At 35.6% G+C, this 23515-nt stretch overlaps 1 protein-coding gene across 1 annotated transcript in view; it reads left to right on the top strand.

Annotated features, from left to right (window-relative positions):
- BMT2 (base methyltransferase of 25S rRNA 2 homolog) overlaps positions 1-22795 on the top strand; it is a 61040-nt gene extending 38245 nt beyond the window's left edge. Inside the window, exons 3-5 of the mRNA XM_004602083.3 lie at positions 4232-4402; positions 15177-15291; positions 19939-22795. Of these exons, the coding sequence (XP_004602140.1) occupies positions 4232-4402; positions 15177-15291; positions 19939-20568 (916 nt within the window). The 3' untranslated portion in view covers positions 20569-22795. The remainder of the gene's footprint in view (positions 1-4231; positions 4403-15176; positions 15292-19938) is intronic.
- Positions 22796-23515: the final 720 nt, after the last annotated feature.

Here is a 23515-nt window from a genome sequence, read left to right as displayed (position 1 = left end):
TTGCCAACACCATACTGTCTTAATTGCTATAGTCTTGTAGTAAATTGTTAAAATCATTAATGTCTGTCAGCTTTTTTGTCCTTCAATACTGTATTGACTGTTCTGGGTTTTTTCCTCTTCATATAAATTTGAAAAGCCATTTGTTGATATTCATAAATTAATTTGCTGTGATTTTGACTGGGGTTTGTTTGTTAAATGTATAGATCAGTTTTACAGATACCTGTATCATGGCTATCCTGACTGTTTCTCATCATATGCATGGAATATTTGTCTATTTAGTCTCGGGTTTTAAAATTTTAGTTATAAGGGTTTTCATATTTACTATTCCTTACTTATACATAATTAATATTCAGGTGTTGGGAATTTTTATCCACTAAAGAGTTTTGATTATCTTCTCTTTTAGTAGAAACTTTTGTATGGTTGCTATGTTTCTTGAACGTTTCTTTTAGGTATTTAATCTGTTTTGTTGGAGTAGATCTAAATGTGTGGGTAGGAGTTCAGGTGGCTTGCTTTCTTTGTGTCTTATTTTATATTTACTAATTTTTTGTTTGGGGGACACGCCCAGTAGTTTCAAGACTTACTTCTGGTTTGTACTCAGGAGTCATTCCTGGTAGGGCTCCGGTGTGGAAGGTGCCAGAATTTGAAGCCAGGTCGGCCTCGTGCAAGGCAAGCACTCTACCAACTGTACAATTACTATGACCTCAGCTTTGTGTCTTATTTTTGATGAACTTTCTCAATTGCTATGAATATAAAATTGCAGTTATTTAGTGGCTCCAGAACTATGTAAGATGAGGGCAATTGAATATGCTGCTAACTACTTAAAAGGGAAGCAGTGGACTTTGTACCTTTGTATTTTACACCAAAGTGAAGTGTTATATTAGTATTAAATTTAAGGTGATAGAGGGTGCATTTTAAATTAACTTTACTGAGTTTTACATATGTACAGTAAAATGCACCCATTCCTCTGTGAATTCAGTGGGTATGATAATTGTATGCTCTTACTAACCATCACCACTGTCAGGATAGTAACATCACTGCTCCAAAAAGCTCCATTATACATCTTAGAACTCAGTCCTGTCCCACCAATTCCATAAAACCAGTAAATTGCTCTCCATCTCTAAATTAAACCTCTAAAGTCTGCTTTTTAAAAAATTGACTTGTGAATATCGCATGATTTGCAGCTAGCAAATCTCTCTAGTGTCATCTGATCCCATACTTTTCTCTCTGTATACTAGTCACAGGATTACTTACACTTGTGAGAGCATCCTTCTGTTTTTTATCAAACACTTTGGATTTCACTCTCTTTAACTTACACACACCTCTGCAGGATTCTGTTCACATTATCCTTGCCTAGAATGCTTTCTTCTCCTTAATACTATTCTTCACCAATTTTTTTTAATTTTATATTTAATACAAGAACTATGATTTACAAAGTTGCTGACGAGTTTTAAGTATTTAATTTCTAAAACACCAATCCCACCACCAGTATCTACTTCCTTCTCTCCACCAATATTCCTATACACTGTCCAACCCACTCCCATCCCAACTGCTCTTTTTTTTCTTTTCCTTTTTGGGTCACACCTGGCAATGCACAGGGTTCACTCCTGGCTCATACACTCAGGAATTACCCCTGGCAGTACTCAGGGGATTTGAACCTGGGAATTGAACCCAGGTTGGCCTTCTGCAAGGCAAATACCCTACCTGCTCTGCTATCGCTCCAGCCCCGCAACCTGCTCTTTTTAATTTTTCTGGTTTTTTTTGGACTACACCCAGTGGTGCTCAGGAATTGCCTTTGGCTCTGTACTCAGGAATCACTCCTATTGGTCTTAGGGGACCATCTGGGATGCCAGGGATGAAACCCAGGTCTGCCATATGCAAGGCAAACACCCTACCTCCTGTACTATTGGTTTGGGGTTGGGTTGAACATCAGTCAACTGTGTCCTATCAAATGGATTTTATTATTACATAATTTATTATTTTCATTAGTCTAAACTTCGTAAAGGAATCTATACCGTTTCATTTTTTTCTCAGCACCTAGCTAAAAACCTGGCACATAAAGCTTAATAAATATATGAATGATGATGACTCAGTCTTTGTAGGACAAGTGAAATACTGATACTGAACTAACAGCGTCCTTTAATTGTTAGAAGAAACAAGCATTACTCCCTTCTATTTGAATATGCCAGTTTCAATTTTATAGTAACTCTTTCCTTTTGTTTTTTGTTCCTTTGGGGTTTTTTTTGTTTATTTGGTTTTAGTTTTTTGTTCACCCCCAACTGTGTTCAGGGTTTAACTTCTGGAGGGACATAGGTGACATTGAGCAGTGTCTGGGATAAAGAGCAATCACCTTCTGTCCTACCTTTCTACATCACCCTGTGTTTTTTGAGTCTCACTCATGTTGATGGTAAAGATAGTCTAGCCTTGTTGAAAGTGTAAGTTATAGTAAATAAAAAGAAAGTGGTTTATTTTTGCAATCTAATGTGATAGAAAATTTGTTTAAATTCTGCTTCAGTTTAGATACCTAAAATTTTTTATGTCAATTAATGTTACTCAAGTATATGGCTCCTATCATATAAACTCAAGGACAAGTACTTGTTCTTACTATACTTTTTCCCCTTACGTTTCTTGGATTTGATATCTGATTAAATGTTTCTGTTGGGGCTGGAGCAATAGCACAGCGGGTAGGGCATTTGCCTTGCACACGGCCAACCCGAGTTCGATTCCCAGCATCCCATATGGTCCCCTGAGCACCGCCAGGAGTAATTCCTGAGTGTAGAGCCAGGAGTAACCCCTGTGCATAGCCAGGTGTGACCCAAAAAGAAAAAAAAAAGTGTTTCTGTTGATTCCATGGTGAAGATTTGTTGACCCCTTTTACAAAATTATTTTTCAAAATATTACACACATTGCATTGTTGTCCTCTTTTATACTGAAGCATGGTGCCCGACTATTTAACCCTAAAATTTTACTAGGTATGAAGAAAATTTTAAGTTTATTGCTGTCTTAAGTGTTTGGTTCAGAATATAAGTTTGATGTAGAATAAACTGTATATGAGTTTAAAATGATCTATTTTGGAACATTTGCATTTTATATGTACTAAATGATCTCTTGGGGAACGGGAATAATTTTCTTTTTCTTTTTTTTTTTTTTTCGATTTTTGGGTCACACCCAGCGATGCTCAAGGGTCACTCCTGGCTCTGCAATCAGGAATTACCCCAGGCCATGCTCAGGGGACCATATGGGATGCTGGGAATCGAACCCGCATCAGCCGAGTGCAAGGCAAACGCCCTACCCGCTGTGCTATCACTCCAGCCCCGGGGAACGGGAATAATTTTCATGTAGCACTGTAGCACTGTCCTCGAGCAGGCATCAGTAACGTCTCCATTCGTCCCTGTCGCGTGCTATTGTAGCCCAATGGCGTCTGCTCACTCCAGGAACACAAAGTGAGACTTATAATTACTGTTTTTGGCATATCAAATACACCACAGTAGCTTGCCAGGCTCTGCCATGTGGGCGGGATACTCTCCATAGCTTGCCAGGCTCTGTGAGAGGGACTGAGGAATTGAACCCGGTTTGTTGCGTGCAAGGCAAATGCCCTACCCGCTGTGCTGTCGCGCTATTATATAAAATGTTATGTTCACAACCTTGTTCTCCCTGAATGTCCATCTTGTGGTAGTTCCATTTTACAATAGCTAAATTTTTATGCCCTTTTTTGAAAGAAAACAAAAAGATAAATGGTTCTTAATATATTGGCAGCTTGACTTTTGTAAACCAAGAGGGATTTTAAAAAGCAGCTTTGGAAGTCTGTCTGCCTGCTGTCAGCAAAATTGGGATATAGAAATACACACACACACATACACACATGATGGTATTATATTTTCCATACATATGATATACATAAGATGTGTATCATATGTATAGTTTATATTCATTAAACTTTTATATGTTGTTACTGAGTAGCAGAATTACCTAAGCTTTTCTGGAGGAAGTTATGTTTTAGTTCATCAAAACACACCAGCGTATCTATACTCCTGGCAGACGTACTTTTCATTTATTAAACATAATCTGTGGTTTGTTGTATGTTAATTTAAAAGAGTTGAAAGTACCACCAAGTGCCTCAAAGTCCTATGGGGCATTTTCAGAGCAGGAATGTGTATTATGAAACTCACGTAAAGGCTGGTCTTACTTTTACGTTGTATCTGGTTCTTCTAAGTCATTTTGTTTTGCATTGTAGTGTATGCAGAGAATATTTTCAAAATGGTGGGAAGAGAAAAGCACTTGAAAAGGATGAAAAAAGAGCTGTACTCGCCAATCAGACCACTCCAGCCTTAAATCCCCACGAATCTTCTAAACTTGAAGGTCATTTAACTAACCTCAGCTTTACAAACCCTGAACTTATAACTGAGTAAGTATTCTTCTCTAATTGTCAGTATTGCCCTGGGATACCTATAATGCATACTGATGTAAAATAATGTGGTTCATCCCAAGTAGTGAGCAGTTTTTAATAATGTAATGTAATGTGATGTAATGTAACAGTTTACTTCAAGTAGTGAACAATTCACTTGTTCCTCTGACAATATGTTAGGATGAGAAATGAGGTTTCCTCCTACTTTGAATCCCATCAAATGTGGTGCAAAGTAGGAGACAACCAACCTTAGGGCAAAATGGGGCAAAATGTTATATTATTTCAGTTCAGCTTTGGGGCAGGGATTGGGATATGGGATGGAAACACCCGAAATATGGCAGTGGGAAGGTGTAATGGTGGTGGGATTAGTGTTTGAATATTAAATGTAATCAAATATTGTGAACTACTTTATTAAATAAAAAAATTAATATAAAAAGAAATGAAGGTTTGTAGTGTCAAGTAGAAGGTAAGTATAAAATTTTACATATGCAGTCTATTGAAACATAGATAGAATATCTGAAAAAGTAGTGGTTCTGTACCAAAATTAGCCTTCTCCAAAATGAGAAACAACAGTTAATTAAATGTCAGTAATGGTTATTCCATAGTGATACAAAGAATCAAAACAACAAAGTTCAGAAAATAGAAATGACTCATTTGGGAACTGCTTATCAAGAGAACTAGGTGATACCATCTGAACAAACTGACTTATTACCTGATTCATTCTGGAAGATATTAGGGTAGAAAGGGAAACCTCAATTGTGGAACTTCAGGGAATATTTACACATATAAAATTAGTTGGAGCGATAGTACAGCAGGTAGGGCATTTGCATTGCACGCGACCGACCCAGGTTCAATTCCTCTGTTCCCTCTCGGAGAGCCCAGAGGGCTACCGAGAGTATCCCGCCTGTACGGCAGGGCAGGATACTCTGGCAAGCTACCTGTGGTGTACTTGATATGCCAAAAACAGTAACAAGTCACACAATGGAGACATTACTGGTGCCCACTTGAGCAAATTGATGAACAACAGGACGACAGTGCTACAGTGCTACATATAATAGGTATGGAAAAGAATCTTCATTGAACATATAGAAGTTTGTAAGAATGATCATTTGTTAGGTTTAGATTGAGGTGGGGTTCAGAGATTTATAGAGGAGTGATGCTGAAGAGGATAATGATTCTGAGTGGAGAGTTTAAGATAAGATAATGTCTTTAGAGAAATTCAGATCAGGCATCTACCCACATGATTCCAACACATTTTATTTTGTATGTCTTATAGTATATAACTTTTTTGTATGACTTATATAAAAAGAACAATCTTTTTAAATTTTAGTACTAATACAGTAACACTAGTAAGTTAAGAGAATTAAAAGAATAGCAATTAAATCCAAGGAACAGGAGAAATATGTGAATGGGGAAAAAAATAATTGGGTGAGTTTAAAAGTAAATTATATTAATGCTACAATTTTAGTCACCATTTCTTTCTTATACATAGCAGAATCACTTTCTTTTTTTTTTTAATTCTTTTATTGATTCACCATGTGGAAAGTTACAAAGCTTTCAGGTTTAAGTCTCAGTTATACAATGCTCAAACACCCATCCCTTCACCAGTGCACATATTCCACCACACTTTCTTAATTAAAAAAAAGAAAAATCTTACTTTGCACAAACAACCCTGAAGAAGTACTTAAAGGCTGTGCTTTATTCTCTCATTTTTCAGAGAAGTATTTATAATCCAAAATTTAAAAAAAAAAAAACTCCTTTGTTATTTTTGCATGACAGGCACTTGTTGCTGTGGTCACACACTTGCTTGAGTTCCATTATTGGTTGCCCACTCTGTCATGCACTTAGAGTACACTCCCTGCTTCTGGGTTAGAAACGTAGATGAAACACAGGGTTTCCTACCCGTTAGGTTGCTGCGGTCTGAGATATCCCCATTCACGAGTCCATAAATTCTTAAATTTTGCTGAAATCACTAATTATGCCCTGCAAATGAATGGTCTATTGTTAATACCATTTTGTCTAGTTAATTATAATAACCTGGCTTGTTAATGTTAAACCTTAGAAAACATTTGCTAATTTTACCTGTGGTGTTGGAGAGTACATATAGTTTCTTCCTTTTTTTCTCTCAAATCCCCTTTACAGGTATAATTCATTCTTCATCTTAACATTTTGATGAGAATGTTTAAAAATATTTATCTGATAACTGCCATGTTGTAGATAGTGCAATGCAGATTTTTTACTTTGTGTCATACATATAATACCAATTTTCTCAGAATCCTGATAAAGTGCATTTCATACTTGAGTATCTTGAACATAGTTGGATAATTTAACCAAGACAATGAAAACTCATAATCAGTTATTTAGAGCAAAGTCAATTAAGACAAATTTTATCTTGTAGAATGCTTAACCACTCATGCACTTTATATATAGATCTATCTATCTATCTATCTATCTATCTATCTACTTTTTAATTTTAGGGCACTGTGATTTACAGAGTTGTTCATAGTTAGGTATACAGTGTTCCAGCACCAGTCCCACAACTGGTTTCAGCTTCTCTCCTCCAGTGTCCCCAGGTTCCTTTACCAACCCTGCCTGCCTCCTTGACAGGCACATTTTTAAGTTTGATTGTATAGTTTGGATTGCATGCCTTCAGTGTTGTTGGCTCTGTGATTTAGTTATATAGACATACCACCCCACCACTACAATTTTCACTTTACTGCTCTGCTTATAGTAGGGTGACATAAGTCCAGACTTGCCTTATACAATAGTGGTTTATACTTGTTAATAGTCCTTTCTTTAAGCTATGTGTCCCAGTTTGGATTATAAACTAAGTCTTTATTTGTACCTAAATCCCTGATTTAATCATACTCAAAAATATACGTAAGAAAAGGGGGCTAGATTTAGAGAGTAGAACAAAAGTTATCATAATCTGTCAGATGATTTTTTAGTTATCACAAGTGGCAAAAATGGATTTTTTTTTTCATGGACCTACAAGGGCAAGCAAAATGAAAAGGTAAAGACATTGGAATCAGGAAATCTGTATTTGAAAGACTAAATAAAAAACTAGTGACCATAAGTGAGGTATCAGGTATCATTAACTAAAACATAAACATTTGCAGTTATTCAAGAAATAGTTTCTATTTTCTAAACTGAAAAAAAATTGTGTTTGTCATAACTATTATACCTTGATTTGTGAACAATCTATCAAGTATTACTGAACAGTTTTTGAGGCATGCAAATTATATTCCTGTAGCAAGGGAAAGATGTGTGGAATGGGTTAATTTTACTTAGACTCTAAATTCACTAAATGGCATTGGATCTATAAGCACTCTTTATGTATATGCAATTCCTTCTACACAAAAACACCTGAAAAAATGTTCAGGAGAATCAAAAGGAATCATATGACAGTTGAACAGTTACAGTTTTATTTTGTTAATAATGTTTTATTTCTATAGCATTTTAAAAAATAGAAAAATTTTAGTTATACGCTATGCAGAATGAGTGACAATATATTTCCAATGTTTTTCATGTTCTTTGATTATCACTGTTTCACTGTCATCCCGTTGCTCATCGATTTGCTCGAGCAGGCACCAGTAATGTCAACCCGTGGCAAGATATCCGTGGCATATTCGATATGCCAAAAACAGTAACAACAAGTCTCACAATGGATTCGTTACTGGTGCCCACTCAAGCAAATCAATGAACAACGGGATGACAGTGCTACAGTGCTACAATAAGAAGCCTTAGCTATAAGCAGTAAACAGCCTTCTTGGGTTTCAGCACACTTCCCTTTCACCCTTCCCCACCATGCCCCCCACAACTTCTGTTTCACCCTGCAATAGTCATTGTATAACTCTTTCCCCCCTTCCTCCCTCCCTCTGCTGCCACTCTCTATTCTTCACTAGGCTCAAGGACTCAGTTGTCAAAAACAGTTGGTTTCTTTAGATTATCCACAGTATTGTCTTGGATCCTGAAATGTTCCTTGCACCAAACTTAATTTTTTTTTTTTTTTTTTTTTTTTTTTTTGCTTTTTGGGTCACACCAGCGATGCTCAGGGGTTACTCCTGGCTTTGCACGCAGGAATTACTCCTGGCGGTGCTTGGGGGACCATATGGAATGCCAGGGATCGAACCCGGGTCGGCCGCGTGCAAGGCAAACGCCCTACCCGCTGTGCTATCGCTCCAGCCCCAAACTTAATTAAAAATTATTATCCCCATATCTCTCCTGCCCATCTACAAAGGTCTTAAATAAAAAGTACCTTCATGGTATACCAGACCTGTGTTTGACCAAATAAATATTTGGGTTCTATGGGCCTAGTCAATCACTTGAACACCTAAACCATCATCAATTGTCAGTCACAATTTATAAGTACCAGTATAATTAAATTTATTATTTTATAAATGAAAATAAAGTTAATAAACAAATAGTAATTCTGATATGGGCTTCCCCTACAGAAATATGATTTTATATACTATGCATTTTTTGGTACACAAGTGGATTCAGTAAATTAATCTTTTGAAAAACAGATTTGCCCTCTTAAAATTCAATGAAAATACTTATGAATGTTTCATTTCATTAAGTATATAAGAATTCAAGAGTAAATCACTTATCTAGTAAAAATAGTAAAATATAATTTGAAGTTCATTATTATTAAGTTTATTAAAAATTTATCTTTGTTCTAACTGGAAAAGGATTTTCAGATAAACATGAAAAGAATTACAGTTGGGATATTTAAATTCTTAAGACTATGATTCACTGTATCACTGTCATCCTGTTGCTCATGGATTTGCTCGAGCGGGCACCAGTAACGTCTCCATTGTGAGACTTGTTACTGTTTTTGGCATATTGAATACACTATGGGTATCTTGCCAGGCTCTGCTGTGCAGGCGAGATACTCTCAGTAGCTTGCCGGGCTCTCTGAGAGGGATGGAGGAATCGAACCCAGGTTGGCCATGTGCAAGGCAGGGGCCCTACCCGCTGTGCTATTGCTCCAGCCCAAATATGATTATACCAAATTATTTTTAAAGTTATTATAGACATTTAAGTTTTTTAAGTGACTTTACCATTTCAAAATTATTTCTTCTTTCCCTTTTCATGTAGTTTTTCACTAATGACTTTCAAGGTGATATGCATTTTATCTTTCTGACAGAGGAAATATGTGCGATGTCTGTGATTTTTATATTTGAGTAATTGCATAATAATTCATCAAGTTATATTTGGTCTGCATGTTTTTAAGATAAAATACACATGACATTACAAATTAAAGGATGATATTTTATCAGTTTTTTTCCTAAAATTTCCATTTTAATTTCTCAGTACCCTCACCCCTTTCATTGTTCCTTCCAACTCGAAATGAGTAAGTAGGGGTGTTGAGTAGAACTAGATACTAAATAAATTTTAATGGCAAACATTTTTACATTGCTCAGCTTTCCTACACAGGAACATTTATTACATTATTAATCCAGTTTTGTAGCTTTCTTCATAAAGATAATGGGCTTGGGGGTGAATGGTGTTTTCTAACAATTACATGCAAAAACAACTAACTTTGAATGAATGCAACTTTTTCAAATCCAAATTATTCCATAACAAAAAATATGTTGAAAGCAGTACTGCTAGGTGGTATTTGCTCCATTACATCTTTAAGAAATTATAAACTAGATATCATAGGGATAGCTCAAAATGTCACATGCCTTGCATATGCATGGCCCTAAATCCAGATATCAACACAGTATCTTTCCCATCACCAGTACTGCCAAATGTAACCTCTCTAAAAAAAAAATTTAATTATATTTTCTATATTAAGTCTCTAATTCAGGGATTAATTTCTCCTGCCATTGTTATTTTAACGTAATGAGCAAATGTACTCATTTTGACTTACTTTCCTAGCTTTATACTCTTTATGCATTGATGGCTTCAAAAAGGCAACATAAGATTCAGCATAACCTTTATACCGCCAGTGTATATACACATGTATATATACAGGCAGAGCCTGGCAAGCTCCCCATGGCGTATTGAATATGCCAAAAACAGTAACAACAAGTCTCATAATAGAGACGTTACTGGTGTTTGCTCGAGCAAATCAATGAACAACGGGATGACTGTGATGACAGTGATACACACATAAACGCGCAGCTCATCCCTTCTCCTGCCTCTCTGTAAGTACAGAATCACATATTCCAAATACACTTTTTGAAAGTATTAGTGGCCAATAGAAAGCAAACATTTCCCACAAAATACATTGTGGTCGGAACAATTCTAAAAACACTGTCCATCTACCTGTGCTCCCCCAAATTTCATCTCTTGTGTTTTTTTTTTTTAATGTTACTTTTCAGTGGTGCTGTGAAGAAATTTTTCAGATTTAATTAAGATTACTAATCTTAATCCTAAAACAGTAAAATTATCTGGGTAGGCCTAATTTAATTACATGGAAATTTAAAATTAAAGTTTTTCTCCAAATTCAGCAGAAGATGAGGAAAAATAGACCTTGGAGGAGCTTTGAACATTATAAAAGGATTCCTATTGTTGGCTTTGGAAATGGAGGACCATAAGCCATGGAATACACATGACCTCTAAAGCTAAATAGCTAGTCAGCAAGAAGATAGATGCTTCGATCTTAGATCCACAAGGAGCTGAATTTTGCCACCAACTTCAGTGAACCTACAAGTGAATTTTGTCCCAGATCTATTCCCTTATCCTCAAAAAGGAATCTTAACTTCCCCGAATTTCTATTTCAACTTTATTAGAACCACGCCAGTCTGGACTACAGAATTATCTGGTGTTTTAAAACAGCAATAGAAAACTATTGTATATGTTCAACTTGTTTTCAAAATGAAGTATGGCAGTCTTAGTATATTTTCATACCTTTTTATTTTGTACCTAGACAACTGTAAAGTTGTATCCAGTTTGCCGTTTCCATCTCTATTAGATATAGTAAGCTTAATTCTTAAGAACTCAGGTCACTTGCTAAGACAAATTATAGTTCCGTCAGAAATCATTAAAAGAAATGTAACCTTTGTTTTATTTAACTTCTCTGAGCCTCATTCTCCTCATCAGACAAAATAAGTGTTATTAGACAGTGAACTATGCCATGTTTGTGGATTAGAAAACTGAATACTCTTTCTTCCCGTGCAAGGCAAATTCAGCTTTTCCTGTATTTAGGAAGATTCTTAGAGAACAAATCACAAAAGATTTCATCTGTAACATGGTAGCAGCTGAATATAATATCCAACCACCTTTTGAGTACTTATCATAAACCTAGTATTAGGTCATTAGACATTATGAACTCTGTAGCATCTTTAAGTTGGTTTAGCAACAAAAAATTAGACATTATGAATTATTATCTTATTAAACCCTGGAAACAACTCTTGCAGTTGTCATTATTGACCCCATATAACACACAAAATTTTCTTTTTGAAATCAGGTTTTGATCCTGGTCTTTCTTATTCCAGAATTCTTGTTCTTAACAGGAGTCCCAAAGAGGATTAGAATGAAATTAAGCAATAAATAGAATTATGTATTATTAAAGATTCTCATGTATTCTAATGAATAACTATTTTAGTACCAAATTTTATCAGTTCATTGACTTGTATTAATCAGTTCAGGCACGTCTGTGACTCCTGTCTGCTGGATTTTTTGTTGCTAAACCAACCTAAAGCTGCCACAGAGTTCATTAGCCCTTTTCCTTCCTTTCTCCTCTTCAGTATACTTGAAGTATATTGTGATGCTTCAAGTATCAATGAATTTAACTTCTCAGACTGTTACTTGATGGCATAGATATTATTCAAGATAATAATCTACTTCCAGATTGACTGCAGTATAGAAAATTACTTGAACCCTAGAAGCAGCTCTTTTTTACAGGAGTTACTAGAAAATCCTTGGACTGGAGTGATAGCGCAGCAGGTAGGGTGTTTGCCATGCACGCAGCCAACCCGGTTTTGATTCCTCTGCCCCTCCCGGAGAGCCCGTCAAGCTATCAAGAGTATCCCGCCCACACGGCAGAACCTGGCAAGCTACCCGTGGCGTATTCAATATGCCAAAAACAGTAACAAGAAGTCTCACAATGGAGATGTTACTGGTGCCCGCTCAAACAAATCGATGAACAACAGGAAGACAGTGCTACAGTGCAGTGCTACTAGCTAATCCTTATAGGAAATGACATTCATTTGAAGGTCATAGTCAGAATTACTGAGTTGGTGCAGTTTCTACTTTTGATATCTTCAGTTCCCTCTCTAAGTTCTTTTTTTTTTAATTCACTCAAATTGTTTAATCACATATATGAGTAGTAGATTCAAAATGAGCAATTGGTATGTTAATTGTTTAAATTATATAGAACTTTCAAAAGCATTTTGACATAGGTTTTTTTTTCTACAATAATAAGGGAAATGGGAGAAGAAAAGTTACATTTATTTAATTTGATCAACTGCCAGGTATTTTTATATATTTTTCTGTGTTTTTTTTACTTAATCCTCTGAACTATGCTATGCAAAACATTTGAATTCTCTTTTAGGAGAGTTCCCAAATGATGTTCATGGACTTGCAGGGCCCCTCTCAGTAATACTTGACTAACTAGTCTGGTGCTAGATCCTGAGGATACTATGGAATTTTTTTTTTCTTTTTACCTTTTGTCCTTTGAACTGTAGTTTCTTTTTTTTTTTAATAAAAATTTTATTTTATTAAATCACCATGTGGAAGATTACAATGCTTTCAGGCTTAGGTCTCAGTTATACAATGCTGAAACAACCATCCCTTCACCAGTGCCCATATACCACCACCAAAAAAAACCACGCAGTACACCTCCCATCCCGAACCCCCACCCCCTACCTTGTAACTGATAAGTTTCATTTTACATTCTGTTTACTTTAGTTACATTCAATATTTCAACACATACCTCACTATTGTTGTTAGGAGTACCCCACTAGATTCAGACCTACTGTGAAGACAAATAAGGTCGCACGGTTTTGAATTTCTGTACTTTAACACAAAGTCCAGGGAGATTTCTTTCAGATATTGGATCATTGCAGGCTTGAAAACCCAATCTGTGGTCGTCTTAATATGGCGAACACCGCGCCCTTCATCCCCGGAGAGAAAGAGGCAAGAGAGAGAAATACCTTTCCCCTCCTGGGCGGGCATGGGGCCGAGGCTTAGTTCTCAGGCTGGAGACATTCTGCGAGGAGTTGTTGCCCATGCCGAAAGAGGTTTTGCTGGGTCTGGGTTCACGCTTGTGCAGCTGTGGAGAGGCCGCACACACATGCGGCCCCCGGGATCACATCTCGGCGGTCTCCCTCTCTAAGTTCTTTATTAACATTTTATTGAGATTTTTTTAATTGACGCATTGTTTATATGAAGAGTGGCATATACATACTCTATTAGACAGGGTCTAGTGACATATACATACTCTATTAGACAGGTCTTCATATAATATACATATTATATGAATCAAATAGTGATAGTCATTTTTGTAAAATGTTAGGACATTCGAGTTCTTTCTCAAAATTGGAAGCTCTGTTGCATTCCTTTTCTAAAAAAAATTAAGTTAAATTATTTTAATGTATAGTGCCTTTTCCAGGGAATTGCCTTATTTTCTGTCATTTCATACGTTTTTATTTTGGCCTAAGGTTAATATGCTAGGCTAGGTGTAAGGAGAGAAGTTAGACTAAGAATGACTGCTGAGTGTTAGAAAAAAAAATGCAATCAGGAAATTTGCATATAGGTAGATCAGCATGGAAAGTATCTTTCTAAGTCAAATGAGTCAGAAAGAGAGGGACAGACATTGACTGCACTCATTTGCAGAATACAAAGTAACAATATGAAACTAACAATACTAACACCTAAGGTCAGTAGAGATAAGGGTCAGGAGGATCGATCCACAGCTTGATAGCTGATCTCATGTGCTGGGGGAAAAGGTAGCTGGGATGGAGAAGGGAGCACTAAGTAAATGATGATTGGAGGGATCACTTGAGATAGTAGATGCATGCTGAAAGTAGACTATGGACCAAACATGATGGCCATTTGGTACCTGTGTTACTAAAAGGACAGAGAGAGTAAAAGGGAATGTGCCTGCTACAAAGGCAGGGGGTGCGGGGGGTGGGTGGGTGGTGGAATACTGGGAAATTGGTGGTGGAGAATGGGCAATGGTGGAGGGATGGGTACTCAAATATTGTTTGACTGAAATGCAATCGTAAAAGTTTGTAAACCTGTAACTGTGTCTCACAATGATGCATTAAAATTTTAAAAAATGACAGTGAAAGAAAAATGACTGCTAAGAATTCATATCTGAGTGGATCCAGATAGATAAATTTCAGCGTGTGATCTGCAGAAATTTATCTTCATATTTATACTCAGTGTGGGGGCTTATTTTCATTATATATTAAAATATCATTTTCTTTTATACCCTTATTCATGGGTACAGAGTGATGTTTTCCAGAGTCTATGTAGGATGTGATGTTGAAAAAAGTTGAACACAAAAATGAAGATGAGAATAATATGTCATCTATGAGGCAGGTCTAAAACAGTCCTTCACTTTTTTACTATCCTATTAATCTGTATTTTTTTAATTTTAAAGTATAATTTATAGCCTGCAATAGCTTTAAACTATTCCATTTTAGCTTTTAAATGTAATTTTATTAATAGATATGATCCACATAATTACAAGTTATTTTAGGGCTTGTGATTTTTCAAACATGCAAAGGAAACCTGAGACTTTTTTTTCTCATGTGTTTGAATTTTTTCATATACCTTCAGTTTGCTTTTATAAGATAAAATACTCTCTTTTTAGGTTGCTACAAACCTCAGGAAAGATCAGATTACTTGATGTTGGCAGCTGCTTTAACCCATTTCTAAAGTTTGAAGAATTCCTAACTGTTGGCATAGACATTGTACCTGCTGTTGAGGTATGCCTGATTTCATTTTGTTTTTGAGACTTTAACATATTTACATGTGTATTTTCAAAGGAAAAGTAATGTTTCTATATTTCTAAAACAGAAAATAGGATTTTCTGCATTCAAATTGGGACGAAATTGTTTCTGTTCAAACCATGAAAAGGGCATTCATCTATTAATCTGATCACTACCACATTTGGTTGTTTCATTCTTTATTACCTGCCATTGTAATTGGTTAATAGAGTGCAAAGATTTTCAAATAGCTTTAGAGTTTGGACTTTTTGTTTGTGTGAGGAATTATTTTTCTTTGACTGTTGTATTCCTAGAAGATGCCTGGAACATTGAGTACTTTTTTTGTACTTACTGAAGAGAATGGAATCCAGTGTTTAACCTAGGCTTGACTCCTTGAACCATGTGTCTTACTTCTATCCTGGGGTTAATAATGCATCGTGCTCCGTAGGTTATTGTGTTTAGCATCCAGCATTATGCCCTTCACATAGAGGCACTTATAGAAGCATTCACTGATATCATTGAAGAGTTTCTTTGTGGAGACTGATCTTTCATGTGATCTATATATTATGTATTATTATGATGAACATGATTGTCAGTATTGAATTTGTATCAGTAACACCAAGGAATGAGAAAATACTAAAAGCATTACTATTGTTTCTGCTTATTAAAGACGGACAAATGTTTGCTTTCTGTTAAAACAGCTATTCTTAGCTTATTACTGCAGAACATTCCTGTGCCAGCAGGGGCTATGGCTTTAACGTATAGCTTACTTATGACATAGATCTTTCATTCCTTTCATTCCTCAAGACCTAATCTAGCTTTTCTTTACAGATTGTTGTGACATAACGATCATTTGCTCTAAACGTCAGGCTTAAATAGATTTCGTTGTTGTGATGGGAGTCTGAGCGGGGAGGACATGCAGTAGTGGTGACCAAATCCCAGTTTGAGGGACTGGAGCGATAGCACAGCGGGTAGGGCATTTGCCTTGCACGCAGCCAGCCCAGGTTCAATTCCCAGTATCCTATATGGTCCTCTGAGCGCTGCCAGTAGTAATTCCTGAGTGCAGAGCCAGAAGTAACCTCTGCATCGCCAAGTGTGACCCAAAAAGAAAAAAAAATCCGTTTGATCACGGGCATACACAAATGCCCGTGTGCTCTGCCACATGAGGTTCATCCTTGACCCCTTAAATTTTATTTTTTAAACACTAAATTTCAGTATAGATAAGATGTACACATTTTAAACTATATAATCTTTAGGTTAGGCAAAACAACTGCACTTGGCAAGTTCAATAGTAGAATCAATTCCAGAACTCTGTAACTAATATTAAAAATAAAGGAGAAGGCTTAAGTTTCCAACTGACATTGGATTAAAGATGATATTGGTATTTTTTCCCTCTAGTAAAGGAATAAAAAAGTATAGCCATTAATTCACAGCATTGGGTAATGAAAGACTATAGTCCCAGAAGACTAAAACAGATGAGCCATCATGTTGCCTTTTGAGAACTTCCAAGATATGGCACAGAAAGGGAAATATCAGTCTGAGCCCAGCTGATGCCTTCAGTTGTGGAGGCAAAGCTAAGTATTTGGAGAGACCAAAGCTAGTAGAGTTCATAGAACACAGCTAAACTGAGGAGGTTTTCCAGAGATCTGCGAAGAGTATTCCTTGAGTACCCAGCTAATCAATACATATGTGAAAAAAATACTAAGACAGTGGCACCTAGAAGGAGCGAGGTTAAATAGTGCCTACCACATACACAGGCTAGAACGACTACTTCTTCACACAATCACACTGAAAATCTCAAGAGCCATCCTGCATTGGAGAGAGTTCACAGAGGAGACTAACTTTTTTCGTGGAAAACAATTAGCTTTGGACTGAACATGATTCCAATCTCATCTTACAAACCTTAAAAACAAGACTTAGAAAGATCAAACTGACTCTAAGAAACAACTAAATCCCAGAACAAACCGCAAGAATATTTATAGCAATCCAGAGTAATTCAGTACCCAACAAAGTAAAATTGACCATGTCTGACATCAAATAAATAACCAGCTGTGTAAAGAAGCAAAAAAAGTAGGATGCACAACGAGGAGATCTGACATAGATATTAAAATTAGGAGAGAAGAGTGTTAAAACTGTTGTATTCCATTATGACTGTAATTTATTAAAATATTTTATTCATTATAGCTATAATTTATTAAAATATTATGGTTGTAATTTAGTAAAATAAGATTGCACTCCATTATGATTGTTCTTCAGATATAGTGTTAAGTAGAGGAATATAAAATATTTTCAAATACCTAAATCTAACTTGTAGAAATGAATGTGACATGGAAAAACAAATTGCATATTATGATCGTACATATTAAATATTAGAAAATAAAAAATAAATTGCAGATATGAATATAGAAACTACCTAAATTTTATTTATTTATTTATTTATTTTGCTTTTTGGGTCACACCTGGCGATGCACAAGGGTTACTCCTGGCTCTGCACTCAGGAATTACTCCTGGCAGTGCTCAGGGGACCATATGGGATACTGGGAATCGAACCTGGGTCGGCCGCGTGCAAGGCAAACACCCTACCCCCTGTGCTATTGCTCCAGCCCCGAAACTACCTAAATTTTAACACAGGAGAAATACCAAAAAAATTTTAAATTGCACAGAATCAAGTAGTAAAACGATTTCAGGTAGTCAAATATAAGCATAATTGTAATTCCCCCCAAAATGGGTGTGAGTGTGTGGGAAAAGTATTGAAGAAATACTCACAAAAATTTTTCTTATTTGATGAAAGCTGTAAGCCCACACAAATCATAATTTTGCAAACCCTACTCTCAAGAAACAATACCAGGGAAGGTAATCAACACCCTCCCCCCAAAAAAAGATTAGAAGAAGTATTTTTTGTAAAGCAGCTAGATATTTGGTCCAGTGGGAGAGGGGACAGGGAGAAAGACTTGTTCATATTCTAAGATGTACAATTTTATGATCTTAGAATCCCATGTATACAAAAAGTGTCTGAAAAGCCTCTTGAGAAATACAAAAAGTGAAAGAATAAGAACTTTATGATAAAGAAGTAGTGCTGGGAATGGGAATATACACAAAGGAATGAAAAGTACATAAAGTGCTATCTACACACTTGTAAATAAATGTGTATGTGCATATATGTGTATATATATATGTGTTAGTATATAAATCATATATGTAATAGTTTGTCTTATCCAAAGATTGGATTTATCTTTAAGATAAATGATACCATTTTTTTTTTGACTGAATACTTTCCCCCAAAAAAGTAAAAATTCTAACCTCAAGTATATGGTTTTGGGGCTGGAGCAATAGTACAGCTCGTAGGGAGCTTGCCTTGCACGTGATCAACTTGTGTTCAATCCCCAGCACCCCACATGGGCCCCCAAGCTTACCAGAAATAAGCCCTGGGTATTGACAGGTACGCCCCCATCCCCCGCAAAAAGTGACTATTTACAGATAGGGTTTATACATAAATAATCAAATTTAAATAAGATCATGTTAGGTGAGCCCCAATCCAGTATGATCATGGTATTTCTTATAAAAAATTGGCCACAAAAGTACATATAGTGAGAATATCATTCGAAGTATAAGGTAGAGGGGTGCTACATCTACAAATCAAAGATTGCCCGCAGATCAACTGAAGTTACAGAAATGCATGGAATAGATTCTCACAGTTCTTAAAAGGAACCAACCCTACATAAAACCTTATTCTTAAGCCTCTAAGACTTTGAGACAATATATTCTGTAGGTTAAGCCCCTCGAGTTTGTGGTATATTATAGTTGATGGTAACATAGAAAACTAAAAAAAGTCATTTAAACAAAAATAGAGCTTATAATATATGTAAAAATAGAATGTATAACAAAAACATATAAGTTGGGGTGTGAGAAATGGAAATATACTATTTCACACTTCTTATGTGTGAAGTGGTAAAATTTTTATTTGAAGGCAAGTTATATGATGAAGATGTAACCTAGAAAAACTAAAGCAAGTTGCTAAAATAACAAACTAGTTTGAACAAATAAGGCAACAAAGGAGAAAGAAATTTAGTAATCCAAAAGGTAACTGAAGGAGAAGGAAATTATGTTCATTGGAAACTGGAATAAATAGCAAGATATGGAGCTACACCAACTATATCTAAGTTACAATAATAGACATGACTTAAGTATCTCAAAAGGATGAGCTAATCAGATTAAATTTAAAAAAGCAAGATCCAAATATATGCTACCTATAAAAGAAAGCCACTTCCATTATAAACACACAAATTGATTAAGAGCAAGAAGGTGGGCCAAGAATCTTGCAAAGTAAGATTTCAGAGCAAAATTTATGTTTTAAAGGATAAAAGTGATCATTTCATACTGATAGGAAGGTCAGTTCAATGAGTATGAAACCAATGCTAAATATTTTTCTACCTAATAACAAAATTTTAAATATACACATACCAAAACTAATAAAATAGTAAGGAGAAAGAAACAGTTACAAAATCATAGTTGGAGATTTCGGGTCACAAGGGAAAAATGCACATTTAGACTTGTATAGAAATGCTGTGGAACTTTTGGGGGAAATTCATATTAGAAGATGGAAATGGTGATGAAATTCTTATATGCCTTTCTCCCCCTTCTCTGCAGAGTGTATATAAATGTGACTTCCTGAACCTGCAGCTTCAGCAGCCGCTCCAGCTCGCACAGGATGCTATCGATGCCTTTTTGAAGCAGCTGAAAAATCCCATTGATTCTCTTCCCGGAGAACTTTTCCATGTGGTTGTTTTTTCTCTCCTCCTTTCTTATTTTCCGTCACCCTACCAGCGATGGATTTGCTGCAAGAAAGCCCATGAACTGTTGGTGTTAAATGGTTTATTGCTTATTATCACACCTGATTCCTCCCATCAGAATCGTCATGCTATGATGATGAAAAGCTGGAAGATTGCTATCGAGTCCCTGGGCTTTAAACGTTTCAAGTATTCAAAATTTTCACATATGCATCTGATGGCATTTAGGAAAATCTCTCTAAAAACCACAAGTGACTTGGTTAGTAGGAACTACCCAGGGATGTTGTATATTCCTCAAGATTTCAACAGTATAGAAGATGAGGAATATTCCAACCCTTCTTGCTATGTTCGATCAGATATAGAAGATGAACAACTAGCATATGGTTTCACAGAGCTCCCTGATGCTCCATATGACTCAGATTCTGGAGAAAGTCAAGCCAGCTCTATTCCTTTCTATGAGCTAGAAGATCCCATATTACTTTTAAGTTAATGTAAAAGCAAAAGGCCCTTCCAGTCCAGACACCCAAACTAATTGCTTACACTAATCAGAAATACTAACATGACTCAGTACCTAACCTGGTTTGCATAGAAGAAATGCAAGGGTTTACAGAGTTTCCTATTTTTTTCTACTTCTGGATTTTAAAATTTATTCTTATAGAAAGCTTAAAGTTTCATGCAAAGTGATGCCTGTCATAGCAGAAACCACTGTTACTGTAGCATTTAGCACTAAGATATCATAGAAAGGTACCTTTTTGTCTTTAGTGCTATTGTGAAAAAAAATGAAGCGTAATTTGCTATGTATTTTCCCTTTTTCTCATCTTTTCAGTGTTGACTTTAAACCACTGCAGTGAGAAACTTCAAGATATGTAGAGTGGTAGATTGCACTTTGATAACTCACAAGTTAAACGTAACAGAAATAGATTGGTTTAGCTGTTTCATAATGCACTTATATTCTTTTTTCTAATGGGATTGTTATGTTTCAGAAAGCTATTTTCTGTTTAGTTTCTGTCTGGTGATCCACCATTTCCTCAACTTTTCAGAAAACTTCCCCTTCTTTCGTGCTCATTAGTAGCACCAGACATTGAGGGAGAGATTTCTCCCAGATACATACTCTATTTTTATTAGCACAGTACAGTAAACACCATTGCCAAAAAGAATTTTCATCGTGTTGATTTAGGCATCGGTGTTGAGTATATTTAACTGTGAGCGTTCACTTTTTTAAACTTAGGTCTCATTTACAAAGTTTTCTACTTAAACAGTATAATACAATCTCCTGACCTAAACCAACTTTGTGAAAGGGTTTGCACTTGGAAGAAAGTTAAAGTTCTACCTAGACCAGTGTTGATAGGGTCTTCACCTTTCCATCACAGAGGTGATGCACTACAAGTCTGGGAATACATAGAAGAATTTGAAATGAGCCCTCTGCTGGCAATCTCATAAAAATGGCTTGACTCTAGTATTCTATCTAAATCCTAGCAGAAAATTTTCTTTGACTATATAAACCGTTAGTTGGCCGTGGGAATTTCCCCTTTCCACATTGATAATTGCCTTTCTGTGTTTCTGAATCAGAAGCAAATGATAAAGAAGTATTTGTCCAAACAAGACAAGGTTAGTTTAAATAGCTGAGAACTTTTGTCCACATTGTCTTGTCAGCCAGCAATTGTCATGTAAAGTATCATTTTTAAGAGTGCCACTGTGTGGATTTTTTTTCAAGTGGTTATTACATTAAAATTACCTCATACTGAGGTTTTTGCACTGAAATATCACAGTATCAGATTTCATGGTTAATGTTTGTATGTATATGTGTGTGTGTGTTTATAAAGGAAACTTGCATTTTCAATAGTTGATCCTAAATTTCATAAACTGCACTTCCTTACTCTGGTAAAACTGATGTTTTTGTGCTTATTGTGAATTGCTGTAGTTAACTTTGAATGTTGAACTTTATTTAGAAATACAAAATTTATCCATTGAGATAAAATGGTTAAGTGTGTATACCCAGTATCTCAAATTAAATTTCACATTCTAAATTAATGAGGATAAAATTGTAATTAATTTGGTCAGTTGACGAAATGCAATAAATATGCCCAAAGTAACCTGAATTTTTTTTTTTGTTTACTTTCAGTTGTTCAAGATTTCTTAATTAGGATTGACTCTTCTGTCCAATTAAGCACTACAGGTCACATCTTGTAACAACCCCAAAAGAAGGAATTTTAAAACACTGTGTTCAGAACACAAAAATTGTGTTTTATTACCTCTTCTACCATACTGTTTTCTTTGATTTGGGTAAATGCTATCTTAAGCGCAAAGAAAACAGGACACCAAACAAAAATACTTTGAAAGTAAATGAAAGCAGTATTTTTGAGAGGTTAATGTATGACCTTGGAGTCAGCCTTGTGTTATAGCTAAAACGTTGGTGCTATAAATTCTTCTGATTGTTTACAGATGTTGATTCTGCATGTGCTTCAAAGTGTGCATGGTGTATTTTAAGTAGTACTTAAAAGAAAAGTCTCTTTATAAATCCCTACTCCCTCTTAGTATAAATTTGTTTTGATTTATAAGTACCATTTGTTACTATAAATTCCGCTTATTCAAATTAGGTTGGCACAGGATTTGAAATAATATGTGTTCCACCAAAGCCAATTCAGTGTATAAGTGTTATATAAGCAGTCACATGGCTTGGTGCCAGATTATATTTGTAATGACAATAGAAGTTAATAGAACCTGTATGGGTACTCGAGAATGATTTAATTTGAATTTAAAGAAGTTAAGAAGCCTCCTGTCACACTCACAACAGGATTCTCCAAAATACTTTGATGTTTCGAAAATAATTGATCATTTGGTTGGATTCTTCAAGATCATGACTAGATCAAGTGGTTTATATTGTAGTTGCCAAGTGGTGGGAGGTGGCATACCTAAAGATGTATGTTTGTGTTTGTTGTATTTTTTCACATTTTGTGAACAAAAGCACATTTATTAAAAATTTTAAATTTTCTAATATTTATTGTCTATTACTTATAAACTGAAAGTTTTATGTCTCGTGTATCTCACTAAGCAATTTCGGAGTTGGGAAGCAATTTAAGTTTTGAGTGACTTAGAATTCCTAGTTGATTTCCGAAGTCAAATTCCATAATTTTATAAATTTATTCACACAGATCCAAAAAGCTCAAATAACTTCCACGTCATGCCTTTTATTAAAGAATCACTCATGCTGTTTGTGACATAATTTCTGTCAACCATACCATTAACTCTACTTTTCCCATAAATTAATTATACTGCAATAATTTAATTAAATGTACTATTTTAGGGTGAGTGATTTTTTTTTTCTCATGATATAATAAAAGGGTCCTGTATGCAATGAATGAAAACAAGTATTTTCATTCATTATGTGCGGTAGGTATTCTGGGGAAATAACAGGAGTCGGGATAGTTTCAGTTCCC

This window comes from Sorex araneus, chromosome 1 (genome assembly GCF_027595985.1).
Source record: "Sorex araneus isolate mSorAra2 chromosome 1, mSorAra2.pri, whole genome shotgun sequence".
NCBI classification, from domain to species: Eukaryota; Metazoa; Chordata; class Mammalia; order Eulipotyphla; family Soricidae; genus Sorex; species Sorex araneus.
The sequence above is the reverse complement of the archived record's forward strand: the minus strand, read 5'-3'. Positions and strand labels throughout refer to the sequence as shown.